The sequence below is a fragment of the Eschrichtius robustus genome, chromosome 1, assembly GCF_028021215.1.
Source record: "Eschrichtius robustus isolate mEscRob2 chromosome 1, mEscRob2.pri, whole genome shotgun sequence".
Classification (NCBI taxonomy): Eukaryota; Metazoa; Chordata; class Mammalia; order Artiodactyla; family Eschrichtiidae; genus Eschrichtius; species Eschrichtius robustus.
The window spans coordinates 29,294,432-29,309,202 of record NC_090824.1 but is presented as its reverse complement, the minus strand read 5'-3'; the positions used below and the strand labels follow the sequence as shown (position 1 = coordinate 29,309,202).

General features: G+C 42.4%; 2 protein-coding genes across 4 annotated transcripts in view; one reads left to right on the top strand and one right to left on the bottom strand.

Moving 5' to 3' along the window:
• Positions 1-1,629: 1,629 nt before the first annotated feature.
• LOC137774600 (transcription and mRNA export factor ENY2-like) lies at positions 1,630-3,335 on the bottom strand. The gene is made up of 2 exons (XM_068560066.1): positions 3,192-3,335; positions 1,630-2,132 (listed from the first exon to the last, which is right to left on the bottom strand). The coding sequence occupies exon 2, from the start codon at positions 1,975-1,977 to the stop codon at positions 1,630-1,632; it is 348 nt and encodes a 115-aa protein (XP_068416167.1). The 5' UTR covers positions 1,978-2,132; positions 3,192-3,335.
• A 421-nt stretch (positions 3,336-3,756) lies between these two features.
• The window catches only part of PSEN1 (presenilin 1), an 87,962-nt gene continuing 76,947 nt past the window's right edge, over positions 3,757-14,771 (top strand). The window contains exons 1-3 of one of the 3 annotated variants that reach the window (XM_068543255.1): positions 3,757-3,874; positions 12,639-12,720; positions 12,813-12,940. In XM_068543255.1, coding sequence (XP_068399356.1) covers positions 12,866-12,940 — 75 coding nt within the window. In that variant the 5' untranslated portion in view covers positions 3,757-3,874; positions 12,639-12,720; positions 12,813-12,865. Of the gene's footprint in view, positions 3,875-12,638; positions 12,721-12,812; positions 12,953-14,771 lie in introns of all 3 variants that reach the window. The other 2 variants (XM_068543235.1, XM_068543245.1) reach the window with 2 other exon arrangements.

Here is a 14,771-nt window from a genome sequence, read left to right as displayed (position 1 = left end):
CCTCTAGGTGGTCACAAAGCACCGAGCTGATCTCCCTGTGTCATGCGGCTGCTTCCCACTAGTTATTTATTTTACATTTGGTAGTGTATATGTCCATGCCACTCTCTCACTTTATCCCAGCTTACCCTTCCCCCTCCCTGTATCCTCAAGTCCTTCTCTAGTAGGTCTGCATCTTTACCATCTTGCCCCTAGGTTCTTCTGACCTTTTTTTTTTTTTTAGATTCCATATATATGTGTTAGCATACGGTATTTGCTTTTCTCTTTCTGACTTCACTCTGTGTGACAGTCTCTATGTCCATCCACCTCACTACAGATAACTCAGTTTCGTTCCTTCTTATGGCTGAGTAATATTCCATTGTATATATGTGCCACATCTTCTTTATCCATTCATCTGTTGATGGACACTTAGGTTGCTTCCATGTCTTGGCTATTGTAAATAGAGCTGCAATGAACATTTTGGTACATGACTCTTTGAATTATGGTTTTCTCAGGGTATATGCCCAGTAGTGGGATTGCTGGGTCATATGGTAGTTCTATTTTTAGTTTTTTAAGGAACCTCCATACTGTTCTCCATAGTGGCTGTATCAATTTACATTCCCACCAACAGTGGAAGAGGGTTCCCTTTTCTCCACACCCTCTCCAGCATTTATTGTTTGTAGATTTCTTGATGATGGCCATTCTGACCGGTGTGAGATGATATCTCATTGTAGTTTTGATTTGCATTTCTCTAATGATTAATGATGTTGAGCATTCTTTCATGTGTTGGCAATCTGTATATCTTATTTGGAGAAATGTCTATTTAGGTCCTCTGCCCATTTTTGGATTGGGGTGTTTGTTTTTTTGATATTGAGCTGCATGAGTTGCTTGTATGTTTTGGAGATTAATCCTTTGTCAGTTGCTTCATTTGCAAATATTTTCTCCCATTCTGAGGGTTGTCTTTTCATCTTGTTTATAGTTTCCTTTGCTGTGCAAAAGCTTTTAAGTTTCATTAGGTCCCATTTGTTTATTTTTGTTTTTATTTCCATTTCTCTAGGAGGTGAGTCAAAAAGGATCTTGCTTCCAAATTTCTTAAGTCTCAGTCAGTAGTCTGTTTCTCTCCATTCCACTGGTGACTGGTGATAGCTTAAATGAGACTCTGGCTTTTTAAGAAGCTACACCCTAGTTTACCTCTTAGCACTATGGATGTTTGCTCTCTATTTGGGACTCTTCTTCGTTGGTGTCTAGGATGTCACTTTAGCCTTGTTCCTCTAGTCTGTGTCTTTTTTTTTTTTTTTTACAAGATGGGACATATATTATAAAATACAGGAATTCAAAAGAGGCATACACTACATCCAAACAATCAGAGGAGGCTGCTTACCTCTCCTTAATTGTTATTACAGAGATTTGCTTACTTAACGTTTACATACTTAACACTTAAACTATATTAGCTGCTTGACTTTTTCTCTTAACAAATCTGATGAATTATTAATAAAGTCCCATTTATTCCAAAATCCAAGGAAACTTCAAACTCATTCATGAGATATTTATTAAAATAACACATTTAGGGGGAAAAAATCTATACAATTGTATACATTACTGAAAACTGTATACCATCATACAAAAAAGGATTTTATTTTGGGAAATCGATTCCTAATTTATGGCAAGTTTTACTTTCAGAAATAAAACCACAAAACAACAATCTAATTCAGTCTTAAAGGCTGCATGCTGAGCAAGGAATGTTCTTATTCTTTGTAGGAGCTCCTTTACACTGTCAGGTACCAGGGCTCTGCCTTTTGGTGTGATTTCAGCCACCAAGTCGTCAACAGTAACGTGTTCTAGTCCTTTTTCTTTAATTACTTCTTTGCAGTGTGACTTCAACTGATCCTTCCAGCCACATTCAATTAATTTAGCTCTCAGCAACTCTTTGAGGCATTCTCTTTCTCCAGTTTCTATCAACTTTTGGTTAATTGCTGCTCTCATCTGCGCATCTTTGTTCATCTTGCTAACCACACTCTTTTCGGCTGTCCGGACCTAGACCCTCAGTAGCTCGGGCACCTAAGCACACAGAAAGCTAGCATACGCATTTCCGGGGCGGGCTCTAGTCTGTGTCTTTTTACTGGTTCTTCCTCAGCGCTTTCTGGGTTTCCATATTCCTAAAAAGGTGAAGAAATACAGAAAACTGGAGGAAAATGTATCTTTAGTCCAGTAATTCAGCCACTGGTTGCTTTTTTAATCATTTTTATTTCCTTTTTGCAGGAATGTGTTTTGACATATGCATTAATGTTATGTCTTATTTTTTAATTAACAGGATTAGAATGTTTCTGTTACACATAATCTTCATAAACAATTTTAATGATATTAGGTGAAGTGGGTGAACCGTACTTTATTGTAGGACATTTAGCATTCCAATTTTTGCTATTAATAATACTCCATGAACATCTTTGCACAAAATTTTTGTATTGAGATTGTTTCTAAGAATAGTTTACCTGAATTTTAACACTTTCTACTTACATCCCAGATTGCATTCAAAGAGACTGAACTAGTTCACAAATGGATGGGTTTTAGCCTATGCTTGTTTGACAAATGTATTGAACTGTTTTATGTGCTAGGCATTGTTCTCAGCACTTGCAATATATGTAAACAAACGGGCAAAAATTCCTACCCTTGTGAAGTTTGAGGACGGAAGAGAGAACTTCAAAAAAAATTTTTTTTGTGGGGTGTCAACCTTTTTATTTCCCCAACATTCTCTGTTAATGGAAAAACTTGCTACTGCTACTTCTGTTCTTAAATATAAAGTGTGTAAAACCTATTTAAAACCGTTCATGTACTGGAGGGGGGCAGGGAGGAGAGAGGGCTCTAGGAATATGAAGGGTTATCTTGGGGGAAGAATTTAAGAGAAATAAAAAAATCTCATTTGGCCAGATGCCATGTTATTGATTTCAGTTTTCTGATTACCTGTGAATTTGAACATTTCTCTATTGTTCACCTTTGGTTTTACATGATAGTATTCATGTTAACGTTTAGCTTTCAGATGAATGTATGTGTGTGGTATGCTACTTAGGGAGTTATTGGTACTGTTTTTACAGCCATTTGAATGGAAAGCTGGAAGATGCAAAAATCAAACGACCATAGAGCAACTCACTGTGTACCAGATACTATGTTAGGTTTTGGGATTACAAAAATAACACAATTTATGCTCTCTGAAAGCTTACCATCTAGGAAAACTGGTTCTTACACTTGGAGCGGAAGAATCCCAGACGATGTTTGTTTAAAATGCAGTTTCTCAGGTTCTCCTCACCCACCAAAAATTTTGATTCATTGGGTAGGGGATGGAGGGCACAGGTAGTTACAATTTAAGTTAGCTTCCTTTTGATTGTGGTGCCGCTGATTCGCACTGAGAAACACTGTACAAATAGGACTATAGAGAAATGAAAGAAACGTTAGATTTAAGATGCCAGCACTTGTAGGCCGGAAGAAGCACACACTGGGTACAGTTTACGTAGAAATTTTGATCCTCAGCCCAAGAGTAGTAGATCTCTGACAACCTCATACCGGTGCTGGCACCATCAGGGGTCGGGGGGGTGCCGAGCGGGGAGCGGGGTGTCCCTCCGATTCGGAAGGCCAACGGAAGCGCAGGACCTCCTCCTCAGTCCCCACTCACCACCGGAAGATCCACCCCCTTCCTCTGGGCCACGCCCCTTCGTCATTGGCCCCGCCCCTCGGGGGGCCGGTCACCAACGACGCCAGGGCCGGAAGTGACGACACCGGTGAAGCCTTTTGGGCGGGGCCTGGGCCGGGCAGCTCCAAAGGCCGCGATTTCACATCGGAAACAAAACAGCGGCTGCTCGCGAAGGAACCTCAGCTGCTAGAGGCCGGTGGTGGCGGCGAGGAAAGGGTAGGTGCCCGATGGGGAGCTGGGGAGAGAGAAACACACCCCTCATCTGGTGCCGACACGGGTGGCTGCGGGCAGGGCCGGGCCCTTTGTCGTTGTCTGGGCCGCGGAGCCGGTGTCCTCGAGAATGGGGAACGGGGTGCGGTCGGGCGGGCACCGGGGAACCCCGTGTGGAGAACGAGTAGGGGCGGCCCGTTTCTCGGGCTCCGGGCGCGGCGCGCGATCAGGTTGAAGAGAGGTTCCCGTTCGCAGCCTTGGTCCGGAAGTGCTGGTTTCCCGAAGACATCGCAGGGCGCAGGTGCCTTGGGCGGGGATTGACCGTCTTGCCTGGAGTGGAGCAGGAGAAAGAGGAAGCGCCTGGCGCTGGGTCTGGTTGAGCAACTGTTGAAACTCTGCGCCTCATGCCCTGAATGTGTCCTTGTCCAGGGGAAGCGAGTGGCACTCAGGGCTAAGTTCCTTCTGTCTCAGTTCGGGGCGGAATACAACAGGGTCTGCCTGATCGGGACTGTCACGAGGCATATATGTCCAGTGCTTTGCATGTATTTTAGATACTTGACGTTTTCATCCCGCTCAAATTCCTTTCAAATAAATATCTGCTTCTCTTGTAGGAAAGTAACTTAATAATTTTAAAAGCATTGCTTGCCTACTTTGGACAAGATGAATAAAGTGTTCAAGGTTTACTATGGAAGATACGAATAGTATGCAAATTATGGCAGAGTACATTGTAAAAGTCATAGTATTCTCTGAAGTTTGAGGCAGGTAGAGATTACATCTGGTTAAGGGCATCTTGTTATTTGCGTTATCTTTTACAATGGAAAGGTTTTCACTCTCGGAGTTGAATTGAGGAGGGCATTATATCAGAGGGTGTACTAGGAAGAGGGGCCCTCTGGATCCTAAGGGTCCAGTGACCCAGTGTGCACATTTAATAACTGTTATGAAGGAGGATAAAAACAGGAAAGTAGATTGGAGCCTTTTGCATTTGGATGATTTCAGTCACCTGCAAAAGCCAATTTCAGTTCTCCTTAACTCATTTGCAAGGTTCAGCCAACTTAAACCCCCTCCCACCTCCATTTAATAACAAGCCCTTAATAATGAAAAGGAGCCTATTTATTGAGTGGATGGATTCGCTCACCTCTACCCGCCTTCCCCAAAGTAAAGTAGATCATAGAAGCGGCATCGATCATCAGCTTTTCCATTCGTCTACTCCTCGTCCTTGGGTAGATCGTTACCACAATTCTGGGCATACTTTCCTCTGAATGGATGTGATCTAGTGCCGAGTTTTAAGTTAATGGCTGCCCCTAGTCCTAGACTGCTGCGTGAATTTCCATTTGGGGAGAACTGGAGGATTGGAGTTGGTCTCTGAGAATCATTCTAGCAAGAAAGATATAACATTTGTCAGCAAGGCTAATGTGGTCCTCTTCTCTCTCAGATCCAGGTTGCCTCTGCTCCTGCGCTCCCACTACTGTTACATCAGATTGCAGGGAGAGACTTCTTTTGGATGTATTCTGAAAAACCTTTCAGAGCCCGCTAATACTGCCTCTCCTTCATGTGATAGATGCCAGGCAGATTTGGAAGGTGTTTTGAGCTTTGCTTTTCATAAGTTTTGTGATAAGAACTTTGCTTTAGGTATGTGGGGGCTAGAATGGATAAGAGATTTGAGGTGACTTTTGCATAATCCGGGTGAGATATAATGAAAATTTGACCTTTGGTAGTGGCAGAAGCTTAGAAAGGAAAAATATCAATATGAAGAGGACATAACAGCCAATTGAGGCGCAAGGAGTAAAGTGTAAAGTTGACTAGGAGGCTTTAAGTTTAGAGAATGGGGGAGACAATTACAGAAATAAGGAAGTTAGAGGCAAAGAACTAGTCTAGAGAGGAAGATGATGAGGAAACAGTTCGGAAGTATCACTTTTGAAGTGCCAGCAGTTAAATATCCCATGGACAGGCCTGGAGCTGTAAACATGGGTCACTTAAATAGACTTAGCAGTTGATGTTGGAGCAGTGGAGGAGATGCCTAAGGAAAGAGGGGGGACAAGGAAGCCCAGGCAGAGCCTTAGGAACACTTATAATGAGGGGGTGGAAGAGGATGAGGAACCAGCTGAGGGGAATGAGTGGTGGGAGGAGAACCTCCATAGTGCAGTGTCATAAAAACTGAGGAAGGGAGGGAAGCTTCAGGAAGGAAAAGGTTGTCAGAGATTTTCAGTATTAAGCCTGTTTGTAGGAGAAAAAACCTGAAGCTTTAGAGCAGCACTGTCCATTAGAAACATAATGTGAGCTACAAAGGTTAATTTTACATTTTCTAATGAGCAAAAATGTTTGAGATAGAAATAGGTAAAATTAACTTGAATGATATATTTTATATAACCCAATACATTTAAAATATTTTTATTTCAACATGTAATTAATGTAAAAACATACTTGTCTGTCTTCCCCTCTAGATAGTAAGCTCCTTAGGTGAACAGAAGCATCATCTGATTCACTGGCACCCCTGGTACCTATCACAGTGTATGGTTATGTAGAAGAAACCCAATAAGTGTTTGTTGATTAAAGGGTATTAATGTTTGGTTTTCACAATGCCTTGTACAGTTCCTTAAGTTGATCTAAAGCAAATGAGAGAATGCAAGTATTGCTGAGTATAGTCAATGATTTACAAATTAATTAGGTGTGAATAGTCATTTTCTTCATTAAAGATTAGTTGTGTTCTACCCATTTCCACAACAAATTTGATACAATGACTCAGGGTAATTTTATCTTCCATGTAGAAATTAAACTTGGGGGGGAAAAGAATCTATAATAATACAGAACCATGGTCCCATATCCACGATTCTCAAATCCAAAAGCTCCTGAAAAAACTGAAAGGATAAGCGACACACTTTGGGTTTCACTGTCTCCCGTCACCCTCAGATGGGACCATCTAGTTGCAGGAAAACAAGCTCAGGGCTCCCACTGATTCTGCATTATGGTCAGTTGTATAATTATTTCATTATATAGAAATAAAGTGCACAATAAATGTAATGCGCTTGAACCATCTTGAAACCATCCCCCCGCCCCCGGTCCTTGGAAAAGTTGTCTTCCACAAAACCGGTCCCTGGTGCCAAAAAGGTTGTGGACCGCTGCCTTACAGCATTAGCTCTCGCTCTGCTTAAAGGGGACAGCTAAGGCAATTCTGCTTTGCTTGTCTTGTTCTGGGGCCCAGGCTGAAGGGGCAGTGGCTACCCAAAGTAAGTTCTTCGTGAGGGAACAGCAGAAGTACAGAAGGCAAGGCCACCTGCACAAGCACAGTTTAACTGTCTGTGCCACATCTGCCAAGATCCCATCGACCAAAGCAAGTCATAAGATTGTGCCCAAAGGCCTGGAGTGGGTAGTAGACTGCACCTACCTTGAGGCCAAAGCAAGTCACAGAGCCAAGCTCAACATCACTGGAGAGAAGTATTCCTCCCTTGGGGATGCTGGGGGAGGGAGTGAATATTTGCTGAATAATAATCTAATCTACCACAGATGGTTCACAGAAGTAGAGTGGGAAGGAAGGAGGGGAAAAAAATCACCAAATAGGATGTATCACTATCCTTGCTCTTTTTAGAGCCTACCACTTTCACAAAGCCTCTTGTAGGGCTGGGGAAATTATTTGCTCCTAGCCTCTTAAAATTTTGAGGGTCTTTCTAGGCTGTATTCCTGAAGTTTTAAATTAATTTCAAGTTATTTTTATTTATTTTAATTTGTTACCTTGGATGGACTTCCCTGGCAGTCCAATGGTTAAGACTCCACACTTCCAGTGCAGGGGGCACGGGTTCGATCCCTGATCAGGGAACTAAGATCCCACATGCTGCGTGGCATGACCAAAAAAAAAAAAAAAAAAATTGCTACCTTGGGATGTAGTGAGAGACAGAAATGTACTTTTCTGTTGGTGTTTCCTTAAATGGAATTTTTAATAAGCTCCTTTTTGGGATTTTAAACCCTGCTCCTGTGATACTTTTCGAAGTGCTGATGGATAGAAGGTTTTCTGGTTAGATAGACTTTTCTGTTCAGCACATCTGAACTTCGAGATTATTTGTATTCTCCTGGAGCTTTTTTTTAGTCTTTGTATATAATAGAAAGAAATTGTAGTTGCCCATCAGAGAAGGATTTCTTTTTCCTTTTGTCTGATTGAGCAAGTGTCTTGAGAGAAAGGGAATGGATGGCAGTGAATTCGAGTGTTGTGCTGTTATCAGTCTCAGAAAATCTTTAGCAGGTGGCCAGAGAGAGAAAACACCAAAATCTACTTACATTCCTACTCCCACTCCCTATGCAATCCAGGTCACATGAAAGATCCTCACTTCCCAACAACTATCTTTTCTTGTTCTCAGGGCACTGTTAAGAATGTTACAAAGTACACTGGTGTCTTTTGCCACGCTGCGGGAACAGTGGGTCCGGGAACAGTGGGTCGTTGGCTTTCTCCGTGCAGTCATCAATTGTTTTCAGCTGTTACTGGACCAGAATCAAATCCAGCTTTGCCTGCCCCTTTCTTTGTACCAACAATGATTGTTTGTTCACCAGACCTGACTGAAGACCTAGCTAACCCTGTTGCCTACCTTTGCTTCCTACTGAGCTCCATGTAAAGAGCAGCTCTTCCAGGGAGAGTCACCCTGCGGCATTGTGATCTTCAACACATCAGTGGAGGCATGAGCTTTCTCCTGTTGAACTGGCAAACACCTGGGCTGGGCATCAGAAGATCTGGGTTCTGGAACTGGTGTTACTTGCCTCATAATTGTACACTGACAAATTCTTTCACCTTGCCTGAGCCATAGTGTTTTACATGTAAATACAGATGTGTCTTTTAAATAGAGTCGTCCCTTGTGGTTGAGGGGGTAGGGGTGGAGGAGAAGTGATTTCAGGACTCCCCCCACCCCCCACCCCCATGGGCACCAAAATCCTCAGATGCTCAAGTCCCTTATATAAAATGGCATGGTATTTGCATGTAATCTACACAAATCCTCCTGTATACTTTAAATCATCTCTAGATTACTTATAATACCTAATACAATGAAATGGTATGTATATAGTTGTAAATACAATGTAAATACTATTGTAATTATTTGCTGGCACAAGCAAATTAAGTTTTACTTAATTTTGGAATTTTTTTCAAATATTTTTGATCTGCGGTTGGTTCATTCTGGGTCGACTATAGTATTGGAATATGTTAAAGTGACTACTGTATTATAGATGATTCTTACAAGATTCGTCTGAGAAAGCTCCAGTATGATAATCAGTTTGTGTGATTTCTTTTAATAGCTGGACAGATCCTATAAGCATAAGATTAATAATGGGAACCACTTAAATTAAAATGACCAGATTCTCATTATAGCTTATCTTTAAAAAAAAAAAAAATAATAAGTACCAGGACTGTATATTGGGAATGCTTTTGGCACTAGTTTTTTTTTTTTTAATAAATTTATTTTATTTTATTTTATTTTTGGCTGTGTTGGGTCTTCATTGCTGCACACGGGCTTTTCTCTGGTTGCGGCGAGCGGGGGCTCTTCTTCGTTGCCATGTGCGGGCTTCTCATTGCAGTGGCTTCTTTTGTTGTAGAGCACGGGCTCCAGTAGTTGTGGGGCACGGGCTCAGTAGTTGTGGCTCGTGGGCTCTAGAGCACAGGCTCAGTAGCTGTGGCGCACGGGCTTAATTGCTCGGTGGCATGTGGGATCATCCCAGACCAGGGCTCGAACCCGTGTCCCCTGAATTGGCAGGCAGATTCCCAACCACTGCGCCACCAGGAAAGCCCTGGCACTAATTTTTAATTTCTAGTTAGACCAGTTATTGAAGTTTAAGATCTCATTTACTACTTTTTTTTTTTTTTAAGATCTCATTTACGTCAAAGCAATAGTTTTACTAGTAATAACAATCAGCTCAGTGTGTCTTAATGCTCACTATTATAAACTCCGAGATGGCAGGGATGAAATTTTATATAGAGGCAAAGTAGTGTAATACGTGAACCTTTGCTTTGCTCCTTTGCTTACTGGATGTGACTTTGGGCAGGTTCATGAACTTCTGTGTGCCACATTGTTTTCATCTGTAAAATGGGTTAAGTGAACATAATTAATTAAATCCTCTCAGTGTCTGTCTTTGAGTTTTGATATAAGTAGACAGCCAGTAAACTCCTGTTTAGTGAATGAACAATCACTTTTCTTCTGCTCATATTTTACCTGTAAAGGTACTACACTTTATTTACTTTTTATTTATTTTTGCCTGCATCGCCTTTTCTTGCCTTTTGCTTGTTTCGTTTGGCTAACACTGTCTTGCTTACTTGGTTTTGTTTCTGAGGGATTGTATGAGAATATCAGTGACAGATTTCTAAGGGTTTTTTTGTAATAGAGCTGTACTTTTTTTTTTTTTTCTTTTTTCTTTTTCTTTATTTTTGGCTGCATTGGGTCTTCGTTGCTGTGCACGGGCTGTCTTTAGTTGCGTCGAGCGGGGACTACTCTTCGTGGCGGTGTGTGGGCTTCTCATTCTGGTGGCTTCTGTTGCGGAGCACGGGCTCTAGGCGCACAGGCTTCAATAGTTTTGGCACGTGGGCTCAGTAGTTGTGGCGCACGGGCTTAGTTGCTCCGTGGCATGTGGAATCTTCCCGGACCAGGGCTCGAACCCGTATACCCTGCATTGGCAGGCGGATTCTTAACCACTGCGCCACAAGGGAAGCCCTAGAGCTGTACTTTAAATGACGTGGTATAGTCTTCAGAGCAGCCAGTGGAGGTAACCAGTTGCAACTTTTTCTGTTTGCCATCCTGTGGCATTTCTGCATTAGCTGAGGTAGTAGGTGCTGTACTAAATGTTTTTGTGAAAAAGAAGGGAATAATATGTGCTGTGTTGCTGATCATTAATGCTACATTAATGTTAAATTTTCAATTACATAGTCAACTTTTAAAAATATAGAAGCATAGGTCAGGACATTTACTTTCAATACTTTGAAAATATAACTGTTCTATTGGAATCCACCTCCCTTTTGGGTAAGCTGACATACATATTGCCAAACCCTAAATATAGGTTTACACCCACAAAAATCTATTTGACTTTTTAAATTGAAGTATATAGGAATGTGCACAGATCGTAGGTGTACAACTCAGTGAATTTTCACGGACTGAAACCTCTCTGTAACTAGCACCCAGATCAAGAAACAAAGCATTACCAATACCCCCAGAAGCTTCTTGTGTACCCTCCCCCAGTGATTAACCTCCATAAAAGTAACTATTGAATCTATTCTTAATTTTAATTCATTGTATTTTTAAAACAAATTAACATTACATATTTAAAACAGAATTGCGTAAGTACATCATGTTTAGTTAATATTAATTAGCAATCCTCTGATCTCATGCCAGCTAACTATGGGCTGAAGTTGGAGGGGTGGAGAAAGGTAGGCACAGTATTTAGTTATTTTATTATTATTATTTTTAAAATTGTTGCAGCAGGCGGGCTCCTTAGTTGTGGCTGATGGGCTCCTTAGTTGTGGCTCACCCAGCTCTTTAGTTGTGGCATGCGAACTCTTAGCTGCGGCATGCATGTGGGATCTAGTTCCCTGACCAGGGATCAAACCCCAGCCCCCTGTGGAGCGTGGAGTCTTAACCACTGTGTTACCAGGGAAGTCCCAGGCACGGTATTTAAAAGCATGTAGGATAGGGACTTCTCTGGCGGTCCAGTGGTTAAGACTCTGCGCTTCCACTGCAGGGAGCGCGAGTTTGATCCCTGGTGGAGGAATTAAGATCCTGCATGCCGCATGGCGTGGCCAAGATAAAAAAAAAAAAAAAAGCATGTAGGATAAAAGGGAAAGCATACCTTGATTAAGAATTTGTTATGATTTGAATGATCCAAATATAGGTAATTAAAGGTTAATTGGAAGTCAATACCTTTACTGGAGGAAAAAGTTGCTTTATGTATTTTTGATGAAAAAATCATTAGAATAAGAAAGTAGAATATTTAGAGTGTAGAAGATCCTGAAGTTAAAATTCAAAATGAAACAAGACATTGACAAAATGCTTTCATGTATATATGTACATGGTAATGTTTTGGATACTATAAGTGAATTAGAATACTGCTTAGGTATGCAAACAGATTTTTTTCCTTCAATATTTCTGAAGACTTTCAATGAAAAGGATTAGTTGAAGTCATAAAGAATTGGCTGATGGAAATTCAGGTAGACAGGCAAATGGGAGTGTGGACCCCCCAGGAGGCTGAAGTGTGGGAGACAGAATGATGTGTGTAAGCAAGGCTGTGCCAGGATGCAGAGGAGAGGCTGGGAGTTAGGAGTCTGCGATTTTGGTCCTGGTCTGCCCAGTTGTGTGCTTTTAAGCAAGTCACTGAACTTGGGTCCCCTTTTGCTTTTGTAAAATAGATATGTTACCTGTTTACCCTGCCTTGGGTCATGTGGTAAAGAAAAAAAATGAGATGATAAAAAGAAATTTTGAAAAATTAAAAGCACTAGACAAATAATTTTATGGTGATGTAAATTAGGTTGGATTGGAAGAGGGATGTTGATGAGAACATTCTTTAAGATCATTTAGCTCCCTTTGCTCTAGATCTGAAATCATTAGATATCATTGTGATTGAAAATATTTGGTTTCCCAAGTAGATCTACTCATTACCAAAAGGTATCTTGAGCTGACAAAAGTTTGTCAGTTGAAGGTCCTGGCAAATTAATACATTACTGGTTTACAAATTAGTCTTATAAGTATTTAATTGGTGTGAATGGATTTACTAGGATTTGACCAACTCTGGGTAACCCAGTAAAATCCTATTTCAGACCTAATCCAGGAGCCTGCAAGTGACAGCAGCCTGCGAGGTCCTTAGAAAGCTTGGCCTGGAGGATAACACATGAAAGAAAGGTTTGTTTTTGGTGAAAGTAACTTATGAAAGTGTTTCAAAATAAAAGTATAACTGTAATGCACAAAAGACTGTTTTCTTTTTCCCTTTTCAGAACCCCAAGAGGCTCTGTTTTCTGTGAAAAAGTATTTCTATACAGTTGCTCCAATGACAGAGTTACCTGCACCCTTGTCCTACTTCCAGAATGCACAGATGTCGGAGGACAACCACCTGAGCAATACTGTACGTAGCCAGGTACAGTGTCAACCTCTACAACTGCCCTTTCAGACTGTGGATTCAGTGACCACCCTCCCTTGCCTCCAGGAGAGGCTCAGGGGGCTGAGCAGGCTTTCTCTACTTTATCAAATTTACATATTTGCTGAACTTCAAGTAAGGGAAAGCATTGTACCATTTGGTGCAGGGGACACAAGGCTGTGTGAGACTTGGGTGTTGAAACAGTTCCTCCCTGGCTCAGGCATCACCTCCTCCTCTGACGCCTTTTCCAACTTCCCTGGCTATTTATTATTTTACCTAGCTTGCTCTTATTCTTCTATGAGCTGAGTACATTTTATTTACTTTTAGTTTTTCAGTGCCTAGCCTGGTTCTTTTTTTTTTTTTTCCTTAATTTTTTTTCTTTTTTAATTTATTTTTGGCTGTGTTGGGTCTTCCTTGCTGCGCGCGGGCTTTCTCTAGTTGTGGCGAGCGGGGGCTACTCTTCGTGTGGTGCACGGGCTTCTCATTGCGGTGGCTTCTTGTTGCGGAGCACAGGCTCGAGGTGCCCGGGCTTCCGTAGTTGCAACACACGGGCTCAGTAGTTGTGGCACGCGGGCTCTGGAGCACAGGCTCAGTAGTTGTGGTGCATGGGCTTAGTTGCTCCGCGGCATGTGGGATCTTCCCGGACCAGGGATCAAACCTGTGTCCCCTGCATTGGCAGGCGGATTCTTAACCACTGCGCCACCAGGGAAGACCCTAGCCTGGTTCTTGACAGTGCTCAGTAAGTGCTCATTGACCGAACGATGAATGCAGGGCTAAGGGTAGAAGTCCTAGGGTAGGTCAAAGGAGAGAGTCCGGAAAGGGGTGTAGTCAGTGGCATGGGACACAGACACTTAACTGGCTGCACACACAGACCAGAGCTGCCTGCCACTCTGTTAGCTAACCATTACAGGTTGAAGGCAGAGTCCACAGATGGCTTGTGAGATGGCTGGGGCATCAGCCGCATTTGTAGAGGTGGAGCCAGAATGGGGAAAAACACAAGGCCAACTGTAAGCTATGCTGGATGCAGGGGATGGGGGGCGGAGGGCAGACTTTCCTCTATTCGAACCAGAGGGCAGAACCAGTGATAGAAGGAAACAGGTTCTGGATCAGTAAAAAGAAATTTCCACACAAGTACTTTACGTCTGAAAGAGCATAGGCTGCCTTGTGGGCTAGTGTGTGCATGTCACTAAAAGCAGTTATGGAGGCTGGAAGACTACCAGCCAGATCTGCAGAGGGTTAGTTTGTGGAATGAGCTGTGAACTAGAGCACTAGGTGTCCTGGAAGTTCCCTTCACACTCCAGAGATTTAGGATTCCAACTCAGGGTCAAAATGTGGGAGGAGGGCTTCACAAAGTAAACTTTGATGGGTGCATAGGATTAGAATAGAGCAAACTGGTAAGTCATTACTGAGAGAAGAAATAACACTGGTGGAGGAAGAATTTTCCTACCATATCAATTGACAGGGGACTCTATCTGGAGATATGTCAGCAGAGGCAGATGACACTGTATTGCTAGAGCATTTTTTTTTTTTTTAAATTTATTTATGGCTGTGTTGGATCTTCGCTTCGGTGCGAGGGCTTTCTCTAGTTGCGGCAAGTGGGGGCCACTCTTCATCACGGTGCACAGGCCTCTCACTATCGCGGCCTCTCTTGTTGCGGAGCACAGGCTCCAGACGTGCAGGCTCAGTAATTGTGGCTCACGGGCCCATTTGCTCCGTGGCATGTGGGATCTTCCTGGACCAGGACTCGAACCCGTGTCCCCTGCATTGGCAGGCAGACTCCCAACCACTGCGCCGCTAGAGCATTTTTATTTTTTATTTA

Bases quoted from the DNA above. Each gene is read 5' to 3' on its own strand.
- LOC137774600 (XM_068560066.1), bottom strand. From the start codon at position 1,977: ATGAACAAAGATGCGCAGATGAGAGCAGCAATTAACCAAAAGTTGATA.